The sequence below is a fragment of the Lepisma saccharinum genome, chromosome 4 (genome assembly GCF_977018435.1).
Source record: "Lepisma saccharinum chromosome 4, izLepSacc3.1, whole genome shotgun sequence".
Classification (NCBI taxonomy): Eukaryota; Metazoa; Arthropoda; class Insecta; order Zygentoma; family Lepismatidae; genus Lepisma; species Lepisma saccharinum.
Window position 1 is genome coordinate 78,491,270 of NC_139232.1, and position 25,917 is coordinate 78,517,186.

Sequence of the window (25,917 nt, forward strand, 5' to 3'; positions counted from 1 at the left end):
TGAACTGGACCTCTACATTGTCAATGGTGAACTAATATGTTCGGGTCAATTTCAATCTGCTGCTAAGAAATAGAGGCGGACTCAAGTCTTGAGAGATAGAAAATTAAGTAGCGACTGGACTTTATTCAATGAAAATTTGTCACTCAATGAAATGCCTATTGGAGGGATTGGAGCACTTCGAGCACTGTATACGTTGTATACCCTGCGTGGCGGAATTGGGGCTACTGGACCTAAGGGCAATGGGAAAATTGCCCCTGGGCTCAACATCCTGAGTTTTTGGGCCCCTTTGAAGTAAAAGTAATAGGTGTGGACAATGTGGGAAATTTATCTCAGATCTTATTTCAATCTCATACTACACTACTATTACGAAAACCACCACGTAGGTGAGATGAGAGAAGCCTCCTATCGATTGCCATCTATGAGCAAGTAACTTAATTCTGAATTTCGGAGGAGACCCATAATGTCAAGTTGCCCGGGCCCCTCTGCTTATTATCGCAGACGTTGTCATGTGATATGTTACTAGGAACCAACTTTCTGTTGAAGTTCTGGGATTATATAAAATTTCAGGATGACAGAGAGAGAACACAGCGGGGCCCCTACAGCTCTCCCCCCCCCGCATTGCAGGTTTTGCGGGGGCGTCTGCTACGCCACTGGATTGACTGTACGGATGTGGTTTTCAACTGTCACGTGTAAGTCCAATTTCCTTCGCCGGACGTTTGTCAATTGTTCCCAGCATGCATTTGCCGGGATGTGCATAATTTGTGTTGAAAATGGCAAGCGGAGAAAATGTTGAAATTGATTACGATGCTGACAAAGATAAAGGAAGTCTAGCTGTGAAAGTAATATGTCTAGGAGATAGTGCTGTTGGGAAGTCCAAGTAAGTTGATTAACAAAGGTCATGAAGCATTTTAAGTAACAGTATTTTATTGTAATGCTATTTTAATACTATGACCGAGATGGTTCTTGACCCAATTGACGGACACAAAAGTAGAGTATAATGTTCGTAGCTGCCCTCATATTACAATAAATCACTTTCTGCTTTCAGAGTAAAGAATGAGGCAAATATGTTCAAATGGTTTGTATATCACTGCAACGTACACTCTGGGTTGAAACGATGCTATTTAAAGTCGGTGGGTTTTTTACAACCCAGAAGTGTCCCTGACGTGACTGTACATTAATGTAACTGTGACTAGATCCATTATTTGGTAACTTCCGAATATTTAATGATTTTTGCTAGTTTCCTGGAAGAAAGACAAAGTATGGTAGAATAGCGGAAATAATTGTGAATGTAAATTTGTTTGATTGGGTGTATTTTACATTACTCCGCTTTTCAGCCAATTATGGCTAATTACGAAGATGAGGATGAATGGTAATATGAAGTTGATGAAGGAGCACTCACAAGAACACCCATGCCCAGACTGGAATTCAGACCCAGTACCTGTGGCACCGTGAAAGTAAATATGAAGGTTGGTGAAAGTAATATAAAATATTTAAATATTTTACTTTACTTTTGTATAGGTGAGACACCGATAAATCATTTATTTCGCACTTTTTTACATTGCTAACATACTATTCTGCATTGCGGAACATTTCTTTAGGTGAAATAATGAATTTCTAATGAAAATAATGTCTATTTCTTACATTAACGAGTACTTACTGTTCTTCCTTATTTCCACACACAATATGGCGATAGTGTACTCGTTCATCACGCGTTGTGCCAGTGTTTTGTCGATTTCGAGTGTGCATGCAGTGTTGCAACCTTGTTCATAGAAAAATACCTAATTTCGTGCCCAGATTTGAAATTTTGCTAATACCTCGCAAACCATTGACATTAGCCCCACAAACCATCCACGGGTAGCCCCAAAATTTCATGATAGCCCCACGAACCATCACGGGGACGAGGTTAGATTAGTCCTGTTAGGTAAGGTTCCATTAGCACTCATTTCGTTCAATTTAGCATATACGGACAACATCGGTTTTTCTCGATGAAAGAAAATACACGGAATTCTTTTGTAATGTGATTAAGCTTTGTTTCCATATTAAAAACACTAAGCAACTTAGTGTTTTTGGAATTCTTTTGAATTTTAACTTTCCACGTCCTAATGTGCAGTTTGCATGCACTTCCACATTTTCTGCATTCCACTTCATTCTTCAAGATTCCGTGTTGAATTACAAATTCCACGGCATCTTCCACAGCCGGCAACAACTTCACGACGCACTTCACTTCCTTGACATGTCATCTTATAGCGAAAACATGGCGTGGTTTGAAACACTGACTATGGGGTGTACGTCATCTAACACACGGAACATTGTGCTCTCATGCAGAAAGCAAATTGCGGCGGCAGCAGTAACATGTCTGAGAGAGATTTTCGCAGAAAAACACATGAATTCACATTAAAATGTATCAAAACTACATTCCCGAACTTCAACAATGCTAAAGAAAATGATTTGCGTAAGTACTTTTTTCTGTAAAAAGTAAGAAATCCATCTCCGCTATACGAAAGTTTTACCATATGTAGTTTTTTCATAAGCAAAACACATGACACATTTAATTACAAACTAGTTGAGGAGGTGAATGATTGGTAACGGTTACGATTGTTTTATGATTTCTCCTAGCACAAAGACTAATTATCGTAGAATTTTGGAAATCATTGTCACACGAAATTTGAACCTTCCTTAAAGTTTGAACTCGAGAAAAAAGTTATTTATGTTGAAAAAAAAAACAACTTAAAAATTACCTTGCACAAGCATACACACTTCCCATGGACAAGCGGTACTAAAAATCGTAGAAGTAAATCGGAATGTTAGTAGAATGCATTTAGGGACTTTATTTGAATGCTGAGAGAACCAAACCTAACCTGCCTAACCTAACCATGAAAGCATATATTGAACAAAAGTAATCGCTAAAGCTCTGCAGTATGTGTTAACAGAGGTACATCAAAATCGAACCATGTAAAAATTGCATTCGTAGCATGATGAAATTGCAATAAAACAAATGGAACTTGGGCCGAATGAATTATTCATGCTCTTCAGTAATCAGGGTGGCGACAGACCTGGAAAACCTGGAAAACCGGGAAAAGTCAGGGAATTTGAGGTGTCAAAAAAAGTCAGGGAAATGTCAGGGAATTTCGTCTTCATTGACATCAAACACACTTTGAAGGAAAATTTGTTATAACTCTGGCACTATGGAAGCAATCTACTTCGGATAACTTTTGTTTTTCAGCTAAAACATCAGCGCATGCAACCGTGTACAATTCAGAACACCGGACCTAGGAAAGGGGGGCTTGGGGGGCACGTCCCCCGAATTTCAATGGGAAAACATAGAAATTTGGGGTTTGCCCCCTATTCTCCCACTATTTTGGGGAGAAGGTGCAAACCTAAGTATTCTTTTCAAAGAATGGACATTTCTCAAGAGAATGAAACATGTTTCATGTTCTTGGGTGTCATAAAAGTTGAATAATATGCCAAAATGTGATTATTTTTTTTACGAAAAATAATAGGTAATTTGCATTTTTGGAGGAAAATTGTTATAACTCGGGCACTATGGGAGCAATCTACTTCGTATAAGTTTTGTTTTTCAGACAAATCATCAGAGCATGCAACCGTGTACAAATCAGAACGCCGAACTGAGGAAGGGGGGTTGGGGGGCGCGACCCCCGAATTTAAATGGGAAAAAAACAAATCTTGAGTTTGCCCACTCTTCTCCCACTATTTTGTGGAGAAGGCGCAAACCTTAGTTTTCTTTTCAAAGAATGGACATTTCTCAAGAGAATGAAACATGTTTCATGTTCTTGGGTGCCATACTAGTTGAATAATAAGCAAAAATGTTTTTTTTTTTCAAAAAAAATAGGTAATTTGCATTTTTCGATTAAAATTGTTATAACTCAGGCACTATGGGAGCAATCTACTTCGGATAACTTTTGTTTTTCACATAGAACATCAGAGCATGCAACCGTGTACAATTCAGAACGCCGGACCGAGGAAGGGGGCTTGGAGCCATGACCCCCGAATTTCAATGAAAAAAAATACATATAAGTCTGTAGTTTGCCCCTCTTCTCCCGCTATTTTGGGAAGAAGGCGCAAAGCTTAGTATTCTTTTCAAAGAATGGACGTTTCCAAAGAGAATGAAACATGTTTCATGTTGTTGGGTGCCATACAAGTTGAATAATATGCCAAAATGTGAAACTCTGTTTTTTACTAAAAATAGGCAATTTGCATATTGCTCAGAAAATTGTTATAACTCGGGCACTATGGGAGCAATCTACTTCGTATAAGTTTTGTTTTTCACATAGAACATCAGAGCATGCAACCGTGTACAATTCAGAACGCCGGACCGAGGAAGGGGGCTTGGAGCCATGACCCCCGAATTTCAATGAAAAAAAAATACATATAAGTCTGTAGTTTGCCCCTCTTCTCCCGCTATTTTAGGGAGAAGACACAAACCTTAGTTTTCTCTTCAAAGAATGGACGTTTCCAAAGAGATTGTAACATGTTTCATATTCCTGGGTGCCATACAAGTTGAATAATGAGCCAAAATGTGAAACTGTTCGAAAATGTGGCATGGATATGTTGCGGAGAGGGGATGGGGGATATGAATTTCCCAGGCTTGCTCCAGACCTGTGTCAGAGTTTCAACGCAAACATAAGAGTATGAAGGTCCAAGAATCACATCCATTTCGTAATCAGCACCATGATACCATATGGTACCATCGAGCCAGTACGACCTTACTCTGATGATACCATATGGTATCATCGGGGGTGTAAAGGTTAAGCTTCTAAATATCACGTGAAAAATGCATTGAATTATCATTTTTTCTTGCCCGTATGGGAGTAGTAAGGGGACTTGTCAAGAGATGGAGGGGATAAGAGCGGGTGACGCCATCCGATAGTTGTCGGACGTCCTAGTAAGTCATTTTGTTGGGCAAACTGAAGGAACATGGAAACAAATAGGTTCCATTGATACATACGATTTTTGTCGAATATCGCCACCCGACAAAGTATCTCACTACACCATGCGACAGAAATTTCATGGACTGCAACATCCAACAAAAATCACATGTATAAACAAGAAGAGCTTTAGACTGCAAATATGCTGCTGGAATTTTATTACTCTTCTGGCTCACTCACCTTATTTAATGTAGCAGTGCTTACGAAGGTTTCCTTTCTTCATCCTGACATATTCCTGGTTTCGCACAAGTTAACATACGTTTACAATGACATTGCACTATTCTTAGTTATCAAGAAGAATCCAACCAAATGGGATATATATTGAATACTATCACGAAAAAGTGAAACATAAATCTGCATTGGTGAACGTTATAAAAATTGGCAAGTGCATACTCCCAACCTCAAATTTACTGCAACACTAGTAGTGAAATGAAATTAACTCCACTCTCTATCCTGTCTGTTTAAACTCATGAGAGATGGTCATTAATCTCTCACTGAGTAAGGTTAATGTCCAATATTATGAAATAAAATACTAATAATAAATACATAAATATTTTAATATCATATTTACTCGAATCATTTAATTATAAAAGCAAATAACTTTCTTCAAGAATTGACTTTTCTCTGCCAGCCCTGCTAAATTTTCATCTACTGATTTATACGAGGAGTGGCCAGAAAGTAATTTCCAATTAGTAGGGACATTGATTTTTCGCAAACGCCAAAATCGTGAAAAATGGTAATTGCTGCGAAGTTATGTTTATGAATGTGCAGTGATGTCTGGACAAATTTTTCGCCCGTTCGAAATATCATAATAACTCGAATTTGGCATAAAATGCGAATTGTTGGCGTTTTTAGCGATTTTTTTTAAAGAAATGTCCTAAAACAACGAAAAATTCCATGAAATCTAACATTCTTGTCTTTTCTAGGCCATGTTTGTGTACATAGAACATGCAAGTTTTCCAACATTTTACTCAAGAGTAAACTATAGAGTTATACGTACATGGAATAATTCCGATCGCCACATTAAATCATGTATTTCCCACGATTTTTTTAAACTTCTATCAAAACCATTTGCATCACAGAGCAAAGTGGCAGGGTTCTAACAGGAGATAGAGTGCGTATCTACCGTCACACGGGAGCCACATCTTCGTATTTGTCGCACGAGATATGTTTTGAATTACCAAGCTAAGTGCGCACCATCAGCATTTGTCGAGCGAGTAATAATGGAGCTCAGTCCTTAGGTCGTCTGACTACTATGCGAGAGACCCGGCTTAGATCGTCTGACTAACTTACTATGCGAGAGACCCGGGATCGATCCCCTGCGGGGGAGAAACTGGATGTTTTCCACCTGTTCAAACTGCTCCGGCGCCCACCCAGCATCATATGAAGCTGGTACCTTGAGGAAACTTTGAGGGATAAAGGTAGCCAGGAGCGTGGGGCTGATCACATCACCTCCACCTTCAGCCGTTATCAAGAATGTGTGGGGCCATAATTCCACACCCCTATACACTTTCATGGAAAAGTGCAGGGGAGCACTTTACTTTTACTTCCTCAAAAAATATGTTCCAACATATCAAACTGTCACGTAAATACGTAGACCATGTGACCTACAATTTAAAGTAATAGTTTAAAAGCACAATGGAGTATTATGTTTCGGTATATTTGGCAGATAAAAGTTCTAAAACAAAAACGCGAATTTTGGGAAACGTAACACTAACAAGTAAGATAATGCCAATTTTTGGTGCCATAATATATCGGTATCTGTCACGTGAGATTGATTGATTTTATTTTTTTTTGGGTGCATCTCCACTTATGGTCATTATGCACCCTTCAGTATATACGGGGAAAATTCCATTATCTAAAATCCTTACCTTAAAATAAAATAAAAGGGGTATGGAAAATAACTTTCCCAAAATAACTTTCAAGGTATCAAACTCTCACGAAGAGGCATAAGCCATGTGACTTACAATTTGAAACGGCAGTTTAAAAACACCATGAAGGAATAATTTCAGATATTTGCGACAAAATGGGCTAAAAAGGAAAATGTGAATTTTGGGAAAAATAACACTGTATAGTTAAAAATAAAAAAATAAGAAAATATACCAATTTGAATAAATAAATATATCAAGGTCCCTACCGATTAGGCATAAATAAAACAAGAATATCAGTTGCAATTCATTGCATTAGTAACAGTGAGTCCTAACCTAATTTTCGGCATAATCACCACCGTTGTTCTGGCATTTGTCGTAGCATGGCACTAAATTTTGTATGTCCATGGTATATGTGTCTGACAGCAAAGGCTGGAACTATCTCTACAGCAGTGTAACTGTCAAATCCTTGCCCCGCCAGAAACCTCTTCAGTTAAACAAAGAGATGAAAGTCGGTACATTCAAGGTCGTGGCTGTACAGGGAGTGGTCCAAGATCTCTCACCTGAAGTAATGTAAAGGGCCTGTGTGTACTCAGCTGTATGGGGTTGTGCACATTCGATTGGTCTTCCGTGAATTGTCTGCACCATCGTCTGACCATACTAAACTCACGACGTCCGGTCTGCACACCTTACACAGATTACAGCTACATGCCACTTCCTGCCTGCATGTGTTTGTGTGTCGCTCTCCGACCACTAGTGCTGTGTATAGGCACCATTGGAGCTTTTTTCAGGATGCCCCTCGTATATGAACTTTCAGAAGGTTTTAATATTAGAGTGTTCCTGTTTTAATGTGTGGTTAGCTAAATCAGGTACCTATACAATGCAATTCTATAAATTCCTTGCGTTAAATTTCTAATACCTACATACCCTTTTCGTCAGTATTAATGGTATAACTGCATGTTGTCAGTTTCACAGTACTTCACTTGGATATACTGTACTGAAGCAGAAATCCCATTGATAATGTAAGGAAATATGACACCTTAATTTGTTCGATTCAATTGTTTCACTTATATGAAAGAGTTAAGTTGTTTGCTTTACAGAAAAGAGAAGTAGCTTTATGCATCGAAAAATGAGTCTGCACACATGGTTCTTGCAAGCAGAGGGTTCCAAACCTCAGTGGAAATATTAACATATAATAGCGAGAATGTATAAGGAGACTGATAAATTGCAAATTGTATTTCTTAATCAATCACTCTTCACTCTTATCTCATTTAGTCGTAACTTTAAAAATAATCAAGTATTTTATTTTAAACTTACTGCGTTTGACAAAATTCCCTAATCCTTCCCTAGCTTGTGAATTGTAATAATTTTCCAAATTCACTATTTTGCAGTTTGAATTCAAATCCTAGAGATTGGAGAAATTAAGTCAATTTCATAGAAGATAATATTGGTACTTAACAAAACCATACGTGGATCTGTGTGAGTTTATTATTTCCATTTGCAATAACATCGATTTAGTTTAGTTTGTAATTGTCAGGGAAAAATGTAAATTTTGTCCTGGAAAACCTGGAAAAGTCAGGGAATTTTATTTCTGCTTGTTTGTAGCCACCCTGGTAATGGATGCAGACACTGCACACAATTCTCCAGTCTCGATTTAAAATTTGAGTATATTGTGATGTGCTTGACAATTAACTTTGAACAAAGAAGTAAAAATCATCAATGTCTTCAAGAAAAAAGAAAAAAAAACCATGTAAAATTATATCTACATTAAAATGAATTATGTAAAACTTATATAATACATTTTGTTCATTAAAGTTAGAAAAAATTTGAATGTTTATACTCATCAAGTTAAGGAGTTTCACCATTTCATGTGTTATTTTTAGATTTCAATACTAAAATATTTTATTATACAAATAGAGTTTTCATGGCATCCTAGGCTTTTTCTGAATAAGAGGCATTTTTATGTTTCCCCTCAATGTCCATTATGAAGAAGTTCCACTGTGCAATTAAAATCAGTTTACATGTTCCATATGTTTGTTTTCTGTGAAATAATATTAGAAATCACGCAATTTCTCTTGTGTTTCACATTATGTTTAGAGTACTGAGAAAGTACATCACACTTCTTTCAGATTTTTTGTGTATTAACTTCTTTAGAAAGAAAACACTTATCTTCTGCAAATCTACTTATTTCATTTTCTTGCACTTCCATCTTTTGGTAACAAGTTAAATTACTGTTAAATGTCCCTATAGTTATAAAATAATAGTTTCAGAACTTCAAATATTCCTGTGTCTTGAACACACTGCTTCAATATCAATTTAACCCTGGATGCTCAAGATGATTTTAAAATTTCAATTTTTAAACAAGTAAAGCTGGAGAGGTTGCACACTTTAGATTCATTTGAAAATCGGACAAGAAGTTGTATGTTTGTAACTTTAAAATTGTAAACAGCAATTCCAGCAAAGTCTTCATATACATCTGCATATAGGTAGCCATACACCCTTTGAAAATTATGATGAATAATATTTGAGTATAGCGTTATGAGCTAAGGTTCCATCCCGGGTGATTCCCTGGAGACAGAAATGGGAGTGTTCACCTTAGTCTTACTGGATTTCACCCTCTTTCTTGGAGGGTAGGTAATGTTGGCTAACAGGTGGTGAGACAGAGGTAGAACAATAAATTATGTAACACTTTGAAGTTCACTATGTTAATTCAGTTACATACTACGAAGGTTGTTTTAGTTCAATTAGAGGAGAGAAGTTAGGGATGAAGGGATGAGCACCCTAAAAGGGGCAGGTTCTTACCTCGGGTCCCTGGAGCGAGTCTGGAAGCTGGTATGGTTGGCTGGGCACTGGTTGACCTGCTCTGTCTTGCCTCTGGACATGCCCTGTGATGGACTCTCCACAGGTGGGCTCCTGGCAGTCTCCTTGCATTCTCCTCCCGAGGCAGGATATGGCCGGTAACGATAGGGTGGGCAGCTGTTGGGCAAGTCTTTATACTGATTGTGCATGGTGAACAAGCTCTCAGGCTGGTATTCAACATTTTTCTTTTTTGTATTATGCCACGGTTATAATGTTCCAAAGTGTTTGATTATTCTTGATTACCATTGTGAAAGTCGTCGCCCCCCTATCCCTCGTTTCTATCCGGCCCTCTGGATTACTTCCTACTTTCATCCCTCAATCTCTCCTTTCACCTCACCCTGGGTGCCAAGCGAGCAGATTATATTTGCGCCGGAATTACAAAAGGGGGGGTTTCACATAACAATTTATATTTGTATGTCCCTGGTTCGTTTACACATATACAGCAAGTGAATATACAACTGGTTAAATGGACAGTACCGTAGTTCTTGAAATTATAACATTTTCGTAGGATATATTGGTTTATTATACGTAGTTAGATATATACATATTTTACAGAGCGTTTCCATGAGTGTCTTGCATAGACCAAATTACCAAATCTCTAAATGAATATATTTTGCGCACCTATGGCATAACCATCGGCACTTCCCTTACCACCGAGTTAGCAAAACTATCTCGGTGGGCCTATCCTCAGCTTAAATGATATTCCGTTACAAATGCGTTTCCTTACGCCTTCACTCCTTCTTTTGGGCATCAATTAATCAATTACGGAAATATCCACATAATCAAAGCTTTTTCTAAAAGGGGACTTGGGACAGCAACAGGGGCTGGCATAACCAGATGCTACATTGTTATATCCAGTTTAGCCACCATAAGTGGACTAAACTTGAGGAGACGTTCCTCTTTCGTCGATCAATGGGGAAACACTGTTTTTTGACTAAAGCCCACTGGCTCTTTTTATAGCCGGGGTAAACGTCCGTGGACGTGGACCCCGTAGCGTTGGAAAATTCCACTACAACGGTCTCTTGAAAGACTGCTAGCTCCCCCAACCGGGGAGGTAAGAAACAGGGGAATCTAACATCCAGCAAAGCACAATTCAATAATATACACTTACATGCAATAATAACATAAAAGTACACTCATGGAAGCATATTACTTAACCCTACACCTTGTAGCTGGCCAGCAATTAATTATTACAATATACCAAAACCAGTAATGGTCAATCCGACCGTTACATAGTTCCCCCCTTCAAGAGGAACAAGAAAAAATAATACACTCAAAACAAGATTACCATATTTACAAAAGCATCCAACACAATTACACAATACCCACTAAGGTATTCAACTGTTCTCAGAGTATCTGAAAAACGAAATAGTCACTAGTTCATTCACTTTATCACATTGTCCACAATGTTCACAGATTCACCAAGCTTCCTCTTACTTGTGAAGTCCGCCACTGAAGTATCCTCTCTAGGATGAAGTCTTCCTGACAGCACCTTCTTTGAAGTTGGTTTTCTCTGGTTCCTGGTTCGACTCTCCACCGAGTCCTTGGCTTCGACTCCTGACCGAGTCCTTGGCTTCGACTCTTCACCAAGTCCTTTGTTTGACTCCCAACCAAGTCCTTGTTCGACTCCTGACCGATTCCTTGGTTCGACTCCTGACCGAGTCCTTGGTTCGACTCCTGAGTCCTTGGTTCGACTCCTGACCGAGTCCTTGGTTCGACTCTCATCTGAGTCCTTAGTTCGACTCCTGACCGAGTCCTTGGCTTCGACTCCCAACTGAGTCTTGGTTCGACTCCCAACTGAGTCTTGGTTCGACTCCCAACTGAGTCTTGGCTTCGACTCTTCACCGAGTCCTTTGTTTGACTCCCAACCAAGTCCTTGTTCGACTCCTGACCGAGTCCTGGTTCGACTCCTGACCGAGTCCTGGTTCGACTCTCGACCGAGTCCTGGTTCGACTCTCCACAGAGTCCTGGTTCGACTCTCAACCGAGTCCTGGTTCGACTCTCGAACCTAAATACACAATGTGTCTTTCTGTTTACAACTTGGAGACACGCAAATAAATAAACAGTGTTGTGAAAATGAAGAAAATAGGGGTAAGTTATATACAAATGAAAACTAAATAAAAAAAAAATACCAAATAAAAGAAGATCCGCGGTCGGCTATTATGACAACTGGGATTGCTGTCTAGGCGGTAAGACGGTAGTCTTCCTAACCCTCATTAGGAGTTGTCGCGTGGCTCCCCTTGGCTGTTTTCTGTCCCTCCACCTCACAGCAAAAGCTGGTGGTTTATGGCTGGACAACTGGCCTTGTTCACATTCCACAATCGGACAATCCTTCCCATTCTTTGCTCTGAAGGTATTTTTCACAAACCTTTCAGATGCTAAATAAGGATCTGGATATTTCGGTGCAAGTCCACCATAAACGCCACGCAATCTGCCAGATATAGGGTGCTCTTTCAGCCACACCTTGTCTCCAATGCGAAATTTACATGGCTTACGTTTGATCTCGTTCTGTTCATCCTGGAACACCTTATGTAAGGCTGGGCTCGTTTTCTTGTATTTCAGTCTCACTTCTTCTGTCTTCCTTTTGTTGGAAACAGTACAGGGAACGCAACTTCTGACGTAGCGAGCGATATCTCGTGTCATTCCAAGCCACGAATATTTCTCCTTGATTTTCGACAAAGTTTTCCGCTTCCCATTGTGTCCTGCAAATTCAGAATCGTGATGCGACGTCAATATTTGAGATTTCAAACTCAACGGGACCCATATCTTGGCTGTTCCCTTAGGATCTTGCTTGCAGTCTATCCTCCTGCACAAAACTCCCTCCTCATCCAAAAACGACTGATTGGCCAACTTAGCAACTTTCTCCTTATACTTCCTACTTCCAGAGAAATGCTTTCCCTTCAGTTGTTTCATTATATGAGATAACAAACTGTCTCTCATTTGCTCTAAAACAAGCGATGAAGTTTTTTGTAGCCTCTCAGAAACCAGAAATTCATCATTTTCATCGTCCTCTAAAGCAAAAGGCAAAAATGATAATGCATGGTTCTTCTTGTCCGTAGAAATGGAATTTTTTCGAGGAAATTTGCATTCCCTTTTTATTCCCTTCCTCCGTTTTCTCTTTACCTCTTTCGAGATTTTCAGAGAGCATAATGCACCAGCGTTTGCAGTCTTCTGAACTTCGAGTCCTTGGGAATCCACTAATTGGCCCGTATCCTCATTCGTAGACTTCCCGCTATTCTCTTGCGCATGTGTGTTGCATCCATCCAGACGCGAGTGATCTGACGAGTTATTCCTTTCCTGTACCACGTTATTTCTCTGCATAACTGTAACAGCGAATTCTCGTTTACATGCACGCTTCGAGAACGTGTAAATCACGTCGCTATCCTTGAACGACCAACCGTTCTGCTCAATGTGCAAAATTATCCCACTCTGCTTCAAAAAATCCCTTCCAACGATTATGTCACGGAAACAATTCTCAAGGATGATAAATTTATGCCTAAATTTCATGTTATTAATACAAACAGTAGCATACATCTCGCCAACTGATATAACGCTGCCCACAGCTAACGAAATGTTCCATTTTCTCGTCTTCATGAATTTATTTCCATCCCTCTCTAACAACTTGGCTGTCTCCAAACTTAGCGTAGAAGCTGAAGCTCCCGTATCTGCAAATAATACAAAGCGTTTCTTGTTAATCTTACATTGAATGAGAGGTTCGAGGTCTTGCTGAAAACAGCCTTCTCCATTCAAAAAACGGCCTTTGTTTCTGCGTTTTCTCCCGGCGGGTGACAAAATGTTTATTTGGGGACGCTGCTGACCTCCCTTTCCAGCGGGTTGGTTCCTTTTATTGGTCTGTTGACATTCCTGAAGTTTATGGCCCTCACAACGGCAGCCCCAACAAATTATCTTTGCAGAATTTTTATTGGCCCCCGCTTGTCCAAAAGTTGCATCAAAAGAGGGTCTCTTTTGCCCTACGGTCGCGTCACCGCCAATGCCCCTTCTTAGAAACGCGGTTGTTTCACAGCCCTTGATCCTTTTTCCTAAACCTGGATTGAGAGAGCATAACGGTAGCTGGTCACTCTCGGTTCCCCCCTCGCTTGTCCTCGCGGACAAAGCCAAATGTTTTCCTCCTGTTCTTCGTGAGGTGTCCTCTTCAGTGTTGCAAACTTCAGAAAATGATAATTCCGTCTCACCGGCGAGCGGTGAAAAATAAAGCCTTTCTGAATACAACCTTCTCTGAACAAAGGCTGCTTCAGATTCCAATTCCTTCAAAGTATGAAATTGCATCCCATACAAATGCCTTCGGAAACTAGGGTGTGCATGAGATAGAACATGTTCTATTACTTCACATTCCTCTGTCTCTTTTTGCCTCATAGAAAACAGTTTTCTCATTCGACGAATAAACAATACAAGAGATTCTTCGCTCATTTGGAAGCGATTCAGAATCAAACGGTCAATTTCATTCTTATAATCTACAGAATAATATTCTTCTAAGAAAGCATTTTCAAAGCTCTTGAAATCTTCAAACGGGCGTGAAAATCTAAACCAATCCCCTGCAGCCCTCCTTAGCGAAAACGGAAGAATCTTGTCAAACAATGACCTCTCCGAAATGTCCATGACATCTTTATAATTCCGCAACTCCTGCAAATAATCATGCGGCGAAATCTTGTCATCGCTCCCTGTGAAGACTGGAATCGGTAAATTTGACTTATCGAGAATTTTCTGAACTTTTTTCTCCTCTTCCTTAGCACTCTGCTGTTCAGTGCGCGATAAAGCAAGATTATTTAATTCCCTAATAATTTCCTCCTGAGATTTATCGCTTATATCCTGATTACCCAATAGCTGTCCAAGCAAATCTCTATCAATTTGTACTGCCATTTTTTCTACTTTACTTTTTCCACTTCGTAATAACATTCACTTCTGTACGATCTTCGTTGTAAAAATTAAAAAATCTATCCGTCCGTCAGTCTGTCTATCTTTCAAACCTATAGACCTGACGACAATTTATACAACAAGATATATCCTGGACAATAGAGCCCCCATATGTGAAAGTCGTCGCCCCCCTATCCCTCGTTTCTATCCGGCCCTCTGGATTACTTCCTACTTTCATCCCTCAATCTCTCCTTTCACCTCACCCTGGGTGCCAAGCGAGCAGATTATATTTGCGCCGGAATTACAAAAGGGGGGGTTTCACATAACAATTTATATTTGTATGTCCCTGGTTCGTTTACACATATACAGCAAGTGAATATACAACTGGTTAAATGGACAGTACCGTAGTTCTTGAAATTATAACATTTTCGTAGGATATATTGGTTTATTATACGTAGTTAGATATATACATATTTTACAGAGCGTTTCCATGAGTGTCTTGCATAGACCAAATTACCAAATCTCTAAATGAATATATTTTGCGCACCTATGGCATAACCATCGGCACTTCCCTTACCACCGAGTTAGCAAAACTATCTCGGTGGGCCTATCCTCAGCTTAAATGATATTCCGTTACAAATGCGTTTCCTTACGCCTTCACTCCTTCTTTTGGGCATCAATTAATCAAATACGGAAATATCCACATAATCAAAGCTTTTTCTAAAAGGGGACTTGGGACAGCAACAGGGGCTGGCATAACCAGATGCTACATTGTTATATCCAGTTTAGCCACCATAAGTGGACTAAACTTGAGGAGACGTTCCTCTTTCGTCGATCAATGGGGAAACACTGTTTTTTGACTAAAGCCCACTGGCTCTTTTTATAGCCGGGGTAAACGTCCGTGGACGTGGACCCCGTAGCGTTGGAAAATTCCACTACAACGGTCTCTTGAAAGACTGCTAGCTCCCCCAACCGGGGAGGTAAGAAACAGGGGAATCTAACATCCAGCAAAGCACAATTCAATAATATACACTTACATGCAATAATAACATAAAAGTACACTCATGGAAGCATATTACTTAACCCTACACCTTGTAGCTGGCCAGCAATTAATTATTACAATATACCAAAACCAGTAATGGTCAATCCGACCGTTACACCATGTATTTGAATTTGCTCATGATTTGTTGGAACTGTAAATGCAAACTTCTCCAAATAAATGTTTTTTTCACAAGGATTTAATGTGAATATGATTAATCAAGAAGCCATGTCTTGGTGTAGATGCTCCTGTTCTTCAAATTTCTTGCATTAAATTTATTAATGTATTACCTACTTTTTTATTTAACAACAATAAAAAATTATTGTTAATATTATCTCTGTTTATCAGGTATCTTTCGTTTCTAGCCATCCTATAAGTCTACAAAAATATATTTCTGTTCTCCAGTTTTTTTTGACAACTACTTCTAAACTTTCATTCAAATGAACAATTGAAAAGTGTTTAAAAACTTAGTATTGACTCCCAATAGCTTTTTCATACTCTGAAACATATTTTTATTTCAGGCTTGTTGAAAGATTCCTAATGGATGGTTACAAGCCCCAGCAGTTGTCAACATATGCCTTGACACTATTCCGGTATCCTACTACGGCAGATGGTGAATCAATTGTTGTGGGTAAGTTCTGACATTATTGCTTTTTAGCTCGTGATGGGCCTATAATTTGACTTGGTATAGAGAAAGGGTAAACATTCAATGTGGAAAATGTGACATACTTAGAAATTTGTTGGGGAGAAGATTTGAGAGGTTAGGTTTGTGGGCTGGCTGCTTCCAAAAATACAAGGTGGCGCACGAAATGTCTTACCATTTGTTTTGTTTATTACACATTTATTTATTATCGAAACATTACAAAATTAATGCATAGTGAATTATCAGAGTATGGAAAGTTTGTTTAGTGCAGAATGTGTTCAATGTGTCCACCATTATGGTTCACAACCTCTTGCAAGCGAACCTTTACATTTGTCACAACCCTCCGGCACAAGTCCTCCGAAATTTCACAGCACAACTGCACAATAAAGGCCTTGAGTTGCACTACATCTGCAGGCTTCCTTGCGAAAACTTTATCTTTCAAGAAACCTCACAAAAAAAAGTCACAAGGATTAATATCCGGGCTATGCGGGGGCCACAATCTCCCACCTTCGTGACGTTCAGGAAACCGATTAGACATTACACGCACATTAAACATCTCATACAGGAAATCAAGAACAATGTTTGCAGTATGTGGGCGGGCTCCATCTTGCATGAACCACTGAGTGTGTAAATGGAGACCTGTTGCCAAGAGCTGCGGAATAAATGAGTTCTCCAACATTTCCTTGTATCGTTCTTTGTTTACTGTGTCGTCAAAGAAAAACGGTCCAATGATTGAAATTGCTGCCCACACACTCACTTTTTCTCCATAATTCTCACGTTCATGCAGTTTGTGAGGCTGTTCACTTGCCCAGAATCGAACATTTTGCTTATTTACCACACCATTTAAATGAAAGTACGCCTCATCTGTAAACCAAGTGTTGTGCAGAACATGATCTTCTTCCAGTAACCACGAAGTAAACTGATGCCTTCGTTCCTTGTCCACTGCCGTTAGTTTCTGGACAACTGTCATTTTGTAAGGGAACAAGTGAAGATCAGAGTGGAGAATCCTTTGGATTGACCTACGAGATATTCGTAACTCAGCAGCCGCCCTTGAACTGCTTCAATGTTCTCAGGTGTTCGGACACTTGATGGGCGCCGTCGATTATTCTCCAACACAGAGCCAGTGGTTTCTAATTGTTGGCACAATCTGCGAATGGTCTGTTTACAGGGAGCCCATCTTGTGCCAAAGTGTGCACGAAAATGCCTTTGTGTCGCTACCAAACTCTTTGTTTCTGCAAAAAACATTACAACTTTCACCTTCTGTTCGACACTCAACCGGCCGTTATCCGCCATCTTGCAAACTGCTGTTTCGCAACAAAATAGAGTCCGATACTAACTTCTCCTGACATCTACCTGATTTTCCATGAACCAACTCACCCGCATACGTGTTTTGAACATTCAATATATGATATTAAAAATTTTATGAGGTGATTGAATGGTATGACATTTCGTGCGCCACCCTGTATTTGAAAATTAAGTGGGCTTTTTGTTTCTTGTTCAGAAATAGTAAAAAGTGTAAGAAATAAGACGAAAGATGCTCCATAGAAACTAATTTCTGAATAACTTGTAAAGGCATAAAGGAATTGTTTCCATTTTAGCTGTGAACTGCAATGGCGGTTAAGGATATTGATTTTTTTTTTTAAAGGAGCATCCCTTTGTCAATTTTAATGGAATAATTGTTCAAACTATGGTTGCGACTGGACAAAAGTGTCAGAAAAACAATGTAAATTATGTATTTGTATTTTTGTTATTAAGCATCGCCTTTCTGCCACTTTTGGCTATGCGGAATGGTGACGAGATGAAGTGGATGAAAGTACATGCACAATAACTTGAACCAGGGACTGTCAGTGGTGAGATTGATAGTCTAGCTCTCAATGCACTTGGCCACCGACATGACACACAAATTAGGTAAAATATGAAATGGAGATGATCTGTGCTGTAAAGCTGCATTGCAAATACAAGTTATATTATATTTTGTTTCACTGTGCCAATTCAGTGGCATGTTTTAGTCTCATTCGGTGCTGGTGGTCTGGGTCTATGGGTGTGCACCTTGGCCTCGCGTCCAGAAGGAGTGTTGTTATCCCCAATCAATTATTCCTGCCCCTTTCTGTTAATCATATTAGCAATCCAAGTTATGATGTACTTTTCGGTCATAATGAGATGATAGCAGAGTTATATTTCATGAAAATTTATAAAAGTAAGGTGTATTACAAATTCAAAATGCCCCAGGGATTTCTTAACTAGATCGAGAGAAATGATGTTTTGTTTGGTCTCTTTCATGACCTGTAGAGAATTCAGCATTAGACGATCTGAGAAAATCACTCGCAACGCTATACCGATAAATTGCTATGGTTTGTAAGGGATAATAATGATCGCCAGTATTTTCTGTAATCCTACCGTGTTTTAATAATATACATTATCTTTCTTCAATGTTAATATGTCCCTTCAGAAACCCAAGTTTAATGCCAGATAAACAATTCATCATATACCTAAGTTAATTACCATTTTTAATGTACTTATTCACTTTAGTCATTGTAATGAGGATCCTCGAAACCCTAATCAAATGCAACTTGTTCTTGCCAGCACCTATACAAAAATTATGTCAAATGTGTGACACAATAGTACAAGTTACAGATTCTCATATGCACTGAATAACAAACTGGATTGACTGTTCTGTAACAAAAGTAAAAGATTAAACTTTGATTATTTAAAATTTTCGTTGAACTTCCAAATACAAGTCATAGTGGCTAAATGACACCAATTACTGTACGACATTATGAATGTTTTAAATTCAAACCGCTGACATTTTTTTAAAACTATTTTTCCATCACCTGTATCAACGTATTCCACTCATTGGATCTGGCCTTGAATCCTTGAATACACTCGCCTCTACACACCACACCTTCTCCCCTTCCTTTAACGCCCTTCCCCCATTCGGATTTCGATGCTATGCTTGGAACCACGAGAGGTGAGAGAGATCGAAATTTCCCTTTCTGAAAAAAAAAAATCCCTCAATATGTGCAATGATGCATGGGTTGTTCTCGACTCCGTCACACGGCAAGGAATGTGGAAAGATTGCAACACTACATGACGAAGAGGAAACAGCACATGCCCGTAGCTACTATGTCTCAATTCTTGGTGTGAGGCAAGTTCAAGAGCCCACTGATCCAAATCGCAAAAATATTCTTTCTGCTTCTTCTACCCACCATCTCCCCGATAGCGCAGTGGTAGCGTCGTCACCTTGTAATGAAGGGGCCCCAGTGTGTAACGTGTAGCAGTGTTCACGTTACAAGGAAGTATATAAACTTATTATTTTCCTTTGTTTGGTATTTATAATTTTTGGGTGGTAATGGTTAATTACCAAGAAAAGTGGAACCACCTCGTATATAGACTATACATCCAGATGTTAAATAAAAGTTCAAAGATTTTGTTTCTTTCTGCCAGCAAGCTGAGCTGGGAATTTTTTTTTATCGGTGACAACAATGCGAGAAAACAATCGCTATTGTGTAGGAGCCAGGCAGACTCAACTTTAAGTAAACGTTGAAACCGGGGAAAAGACGAAAGATTAGGCTGTCTTCCCCACGCTATATCTGTCGTGTCCCTTGGCGGACAGTAATTTAACTAATATCATATTAATCCCTGATTCTTTTACTGCAAGACGGTGTAATCAGAATTTAGTTATGTTAAGGTAAACGAAAGTTATGCCCGCGCAAGACAAAACCTGTATTTAAAGAAATTTTGCTTAACACTTTAACGTTGTAAACTTTCTTTCTTTTCTTTGTTGTCTTTTCGCGTGGCCGTTGCAGGGAGAGAGGGGAGTTGGAAGAAGCAATACTCCCTAGTCAAGTTAAATGCTGAGTGTAACAATTAAAATTATCTTGCATATTTAATATTCACAAAAGGTTAAAAATAGTAATTTCTGTATGTAGCTAATTATGTTCCTCTTTGATATTTTATTAATATGTATTTTATTGTAATGTAAAATTGAGGTAAAGATAAAAGTTGGTAAATCCTTCACGGCACCGAGAATTCCTATATAAGCAGCGAAGCTCGGTGGCCCGTGGCCTTTTGTATTCGAACTCCAGATAAATACGGAACTCGTATTACCGTCTTTTCTTTTCACACCCGTATTTCTGCGCTTACTTCCACGTCGCTACTAGGAATTAGTTTATTCTGGATTATCGTTGGGACAATTACTTAGCTCTTCTGGTCAGAAGGCTTATGTTCTCTCGGTTCTATGCCCCTGGTCAGGGGATATAATTGAGAGGATTGTGATTGTCGTAGGATACACCAGAATTCGGGATCGGTCGATAGACTGTTAGTAGTCAACGTTTGTGTCCCTGGTCAGGGAACACCTTTTCTTATTCTGTGGTCGCGGATTAATTTTCAGTTCTCTGGTCAGAGGCTGAAAAGAGAAAAGGAAGTTGGGTACTTAACTGAATATCGACAGAACCTAGTGGGAAAAAGGATTGTCGATTACTTATAGAATCTTGGTCAAGATCTATAAGTACATTGAGAACCTTTGACCTAGAATTACGAGGGACCTTACATCGAGGATTGAAGAAGCCGGAATAACCCGAACCTTGAGCCGAGGAGACCCAAGCCCCAAAGCGATACTGAGTGTGAAGCCGAGGCTCAATAGACCCATCGAACCAAGTACGATCCAGGGCGGATCCTTACAAGTGGCGCTGCAACGTTTGGGGCTCGAAGTATATATCCGGTGGTTCTTCTGAAATTACGAAACATCGAGATGGCAACAAGAAAGTCTAAACGCAATTTATTGCCGACGATTGTAGAGGAAGACGGAAATTTGCACTTTGATTGTTGCTCCGATCAAGATGAAGATAAGGGGGCATTTCGGTGCATTTCCTGCAACCAGTGGAAGCATTTCGTTTGTGAATTTGAGGCTGAATCCGTGGAAGGGCAAGATTTAGATGCCGTCCGGTGTAAAGGTTGCCAGGGCGATGACGATGAGAATAAGGAACCTGCTATTGAACTTCCTCCGTGGTTGGCAGTTTGGTCCGAAATGGAAGAAAAGAAAAGAAGGAAAGAAAAAGCCGCAGAAGAAAGAAAGCGACGTGAAGAGAAAGCAGAAGAAGAAAGAAAGCGACGTGAAGAGAAAGCAGAAGAAGAAAGAAAGCGACGTGAAGAGAAAGTCGAAGAAGAAAGGAAACGTCAAATAGAAAAGGCTGCAGAGGTGAAAGCTCGGAAGGCGGAAGAGAAAGCTAAAAAAATCGCTGAAGAGAACAGGTGGCAACAGTTCTGGAGTATATTAAGAGAAGAGAAAGCAGAAGAAGAAAGAAAGCGACAAGACGAGAAAGCAGTAGAAGAAAGAAAGCGACAAGAAGAGAAAGCAGAAGAAGAAAGAAAGCGACAAGAAGAGAAAGCAGAAGAAGAAAGAAAGCGACAAGAGGAGAAAGCAGAAGAAGAAAGAAAGCGACAAGAGGAGAAAGCCGAAGAAGAAAGAAAGCGACAAGAAGAGAAAGCCGAAGAAGAAAGAAAGCGACAAGAAGAGAAAGCAGAAGAAGAAAGGAAGCGACATGCTGATAAATCGGAAAATGAAGAACGGTGGAAACAACTGCACGAAACTCTAAGCAAGGAACTGTCCCAAAATAATGAGAAGTGGGAGGTACTCCACACAACGCTTACAGTTGAGCGAGAGCGTGAAATGGAAGGAATTACTCGTTCCATGGAAACTCTGGGAGTAAGTGTAACCGAGATTAAGGAACAGATGACTGCTTATCTAGGGAAAAATGAGGAAGTAAGTTCTAAGGTTGCTGAATGCTTCGAGAGATTAGAGAATTTTGGTGAAGAACTACGTCAAGGAGAAAGTAAGGTTTCCTCTTTTTGCGAAGAGATAAATACTAGTATTTCCAGCTTCCGTGAAGAAGTAACCCACAATATAACCAGCGTTCGTGAAGAAGTGGATAACATTGCAAAGAATAACACTTGTGTGGCCACCGAGTTACGTCAGCTGAAATTAAACATGCAACAAAACATAAGCTCCTTGAGAGACAGACTTCAAGGACTTCGCGTAGATTCAACTCAACAGGAAACCGCTGTTAAGTCACCTTATGGCTTTGATAACCATCAGTCAGCTGGAGAGACGTCAGATTACGTTGCGAGTGAGAGTGCACGCGGACCTCTGAGAAAGAGAAAGATCTCAAGGAAGAATAATGATAGGCCTACAGTGGAAGATCAAATTGTTCGAGGTATGGAAGAAAGAATTAAACACAGTAAAGTTGTGACCTCCATTGGAAACTCTGATGCTGGAAGGTTTGGAAAAACTTCGAAGACAGAAATAAATCGGAAGAGACCTTCTTGTGATTCATCTTCGGAGGACGAAAGACCACCGGGAAGGATTCGTCGGAAGAGGCGGAAACCTGGAAGGAACTCAACTCCATCTTCAGATTCGGAATTAGATAAAAAAATCGGAGGACGATATGTCAAATTACCTCGAATATCTGACTTAAATCAACTCCCTAAGTTCAGTGGTAACATTGAAGCTCAAAGTGCACAGAAGTACTTGAAGGAACTAAATGTTAACTTTGAGCTTATGCAAGTTCCAGAGAAATATCGTCTCCAGTTACTATCCAGATTGTTTACCGGACAAGCCGAGCATTGGTTCCAGGCCCATTATGAAGAGTTTAGGGACTACAATGGATTTTGTAAAAAGTTTACTGCTACATTTGCTTCAGAGGAAGCAAAACAAAGACAATTGGACGTCTTGAGAAATAGAAAGTACACTAAAGGCTCCAATCAAACCATGGAAGAGTATGCGTGGGGAATCTATGCTGGGTTTAAGAATCTTTCGCCAGTACTCATAGAAAGTGAGGTCTTGAATTTGATAATTAAACAGATGTCTTATAAAGTCAGACAACTTTGCCTCGTTAACCCACCAAAGACAATGGAAGAGTTAGCAGCGTTCCTGAAAAGATATGAACTGAATGAGGAGGCCGAAAGCTGGAGAGCAGATTGGTTCAAGAGAAGTGAAGCTGGGAACAGTAATAATGGAAGGTTTAGAAATCAGCAACCAATACAGAGAAATACAGCAGTGAGACAAGTCGTCCGAGAAAACCACGGACCTGCTGGAAGAAATATTAACAACAACGTCCGTAACCATGAAGAACCAAGAACAGGTAATAATGGTTACCGTCAAACGAGGGAGTTTAGAGGAAGGACGTGGTATAGAAGTCGACCTAATAGACAAGAACCCAGATCTGATCCCGAGACGAGAGCACCAGAAGGAGGTTACGTCGAGAGAAGGAGAAACTCTGCATCTCCTCCTCGAAGAAGAGTCTACAATTCTCCTAACCGGCAATTCGTGACTTCAGGATCTCAGACATATGAATCCGAGTTACCGAGGACCTTTGAGCAACAACAAGCTGTTGATCAGACTCGTCAGTTCTATTGGAGCGCTCCAGTGGTTCCCACTAACCAAGGTTTAAATGGGAATCTTGCTTAAGTTCCGTTCCGCTTGGGCAAGGAAGTAGTAAGGAACGATTAGTATCCAATGGCGAAACTTTTAACAGGGCTTACGAAATCCATTACAGCTACTCCTTAACCAAAGTAGAAGAGAAAGCTGTGGAAGAAGGGATTAAGAGGTCTGTTGAATTAACTACTTTCCATAGTACGCCCAAAGTTAAAGCTCAAGTTGCAGACATTCCTGTCGTTTGCTTACTCGACACTGGGAGCGAGGCTTCGTTGTTAAATTTCGACATTTGGATGGAACTACTTGAGAAGTACAGGGGAATGAAACTACAGAAGGATCCAGAAATTCGAATAGTTGGAGTAACCGGTTCGAATCGGATAAGGATTTGTGGGAGAAGGAATATTAGCATTAAATTTAAAAACCAAGAATTGAACACTGAAGTATTTGTGATAAAGAAGTTAGGTGTTGATGTTTTACTGGGCATGCCGTTTCTTAAGCCCTATGGAGCCAATATCTGTTTGTTGGAGAACGAGTTGACACTGCAAAGTAGCTGCACCCCGCTCACTGTTAATATAGATTACGACGGAGGCAAGGAAGCCAGAGTAAACGTCGCTGTGTTGGATAAGTGGAGTGCCAGTGAAGATAAGATTAGGGAAAAGGTTGAAGAAAGTCAGTTCTTGTCCAAGAGTGAACAGGATAGTTTGTTCCATTTGCTTATGAAATATCACCATGTATTTTCAGAAAGACCTGGCTGTGCTAGAGACGTTCAGTGTGAGATATGGTTGAAGGATTTAGAGCCAGTGTTTAGGAAGCCTTATCCGATCCCTGTTGCCAAGCGTGAAGCTTTAGAAAAGGAACTAAATTTATGGAAGGAATGGGGAGTCATTCAACCTTCGAATTCTGCCTATTTGAATCCTTTAATTGTAGTGGATAAACCTCAAGGACAAATACGCCCGTGCATTGATTTTCGCCAGCTCAACAACAAAATGATAGTTCCAAGAAGTTCCGTCGAACCCATCCATGAGTCTTTGCAACGTTTCCGAGGATCCAGGTACTTTTCCAGCTTGGATCTCGCGTCTGGCTACCTTCAGGTAAAAATACACCCTAGCCACAGAAAATACACCGCTTTTTCTTATCGAGGTCGCTTATATGAATTTACTCGGATGCCTTTTGGACTTTCGAATGCGGTCAGCACTTTTGTCTCAGTCATGCACAAATATTTTGGTCCAGAGAGTGAGGAGTATCTGACCGTGTATCTGGATGATTTACTTGTTCACTCCAGGACGCTTCTAGAGCATTTACAGCATTTACAATTGGTCATAGAACGATTGAGAGAATGTGGAATGACCATTAAATTAAGGAAATGTGAATTTGTCAAAAAAGAGATTCGCTTTTTAGGGCATATAGTATCAGGAGAGGAAGTAAAACCTGACCCCGCTGGAAATGAAGCCATTTTGAGATTTCCTCGACCGACTTGTAGGAAGGACCTCCGGAAGTTCTTAGGTCTTGCTAATTGGAGAAGAAAATTTTACCCTGGATTAGCACAGGATGTAGAACCCTTAAGTCACCTCCTAAGGAAGGATGTTAAGTGGAGCTGGGGTGAAGAGGAAGAACAGGCGTTCCAGAAAATTAAGATTACGTTAGTTACCACTGGTGCATTGTCTCAGCCAGACTTTAATTTAAGCTTTTGTCTACAGTGCGACGCCTCTGCTAAAGGGCTAGGCTGCATATTGTTCCAAGAACCAGAGGGTGTCGAGAAAATTGTAAATGTTATCCAATATGCAAGTCGAAAGTTGAGAAACAATGAGAGACACTATTCCATCCATGAACTGGAGTGTCTGAGCATCATTTTTGGTGTGGAGAAATTTTCGGTTTATTTAAAAGGCCAATCATTTAAAATATACTCAGACCACAAGGGACTCGTCTGGTTAAAAAACTCTCAGGATCTTAATAGCAGGTTAACTAGATGGGCTTTGAAACTACAGGCTTACCAATTCCAGATTATTTACGTCAGAGGAAAGGATAATGAGATAGCTGACACTCTTTCCCGGTATCCTGTGTCCGATTCACCAGAAGGAGATATTCCGAAGACACTTTTTAAGGTGAACTATATTTGGCAAGAACGGGAAGAAACTGAGGAACTGGAGAAGTGGATTGAAGCTCAGAGGGAGGACTTGTTTTGTCAAAGCATCTTGAACATCTTGGAAGCTCCAGAAGAGACTGATACCATTACTCAAGGTAGAACTAGGAAGAATTAT

General features: G+C 39.9%; 1 protein-coding gene across 1 annotated transcript in view; it reads left to right on the top strand.

Moving 5' to 3' along the window:
• Nucleotides 1-742: 742 nt before the first annotated feature.
• The window catches only part of LOC145987224 (rab-like protein 2A), a 47,279-nt gene continuing 22,104 nt past the window's right edge, over nt 743-25,917 (top strand). Inside the window, exons 1-2 of the mRNA XM_083121742.1 lie at nt 743-877; nt 16,106-16,215. Coding sequence (XP_082977868.1) covers nt 771-877; nt 16,106-16,215 — 217 coding nt within the window. The 5' untranslated portion in view covers nt 743-770. The remainder of the gene's footprint in view (nt 878-16,105; nt 16,216-25,917) is intronic.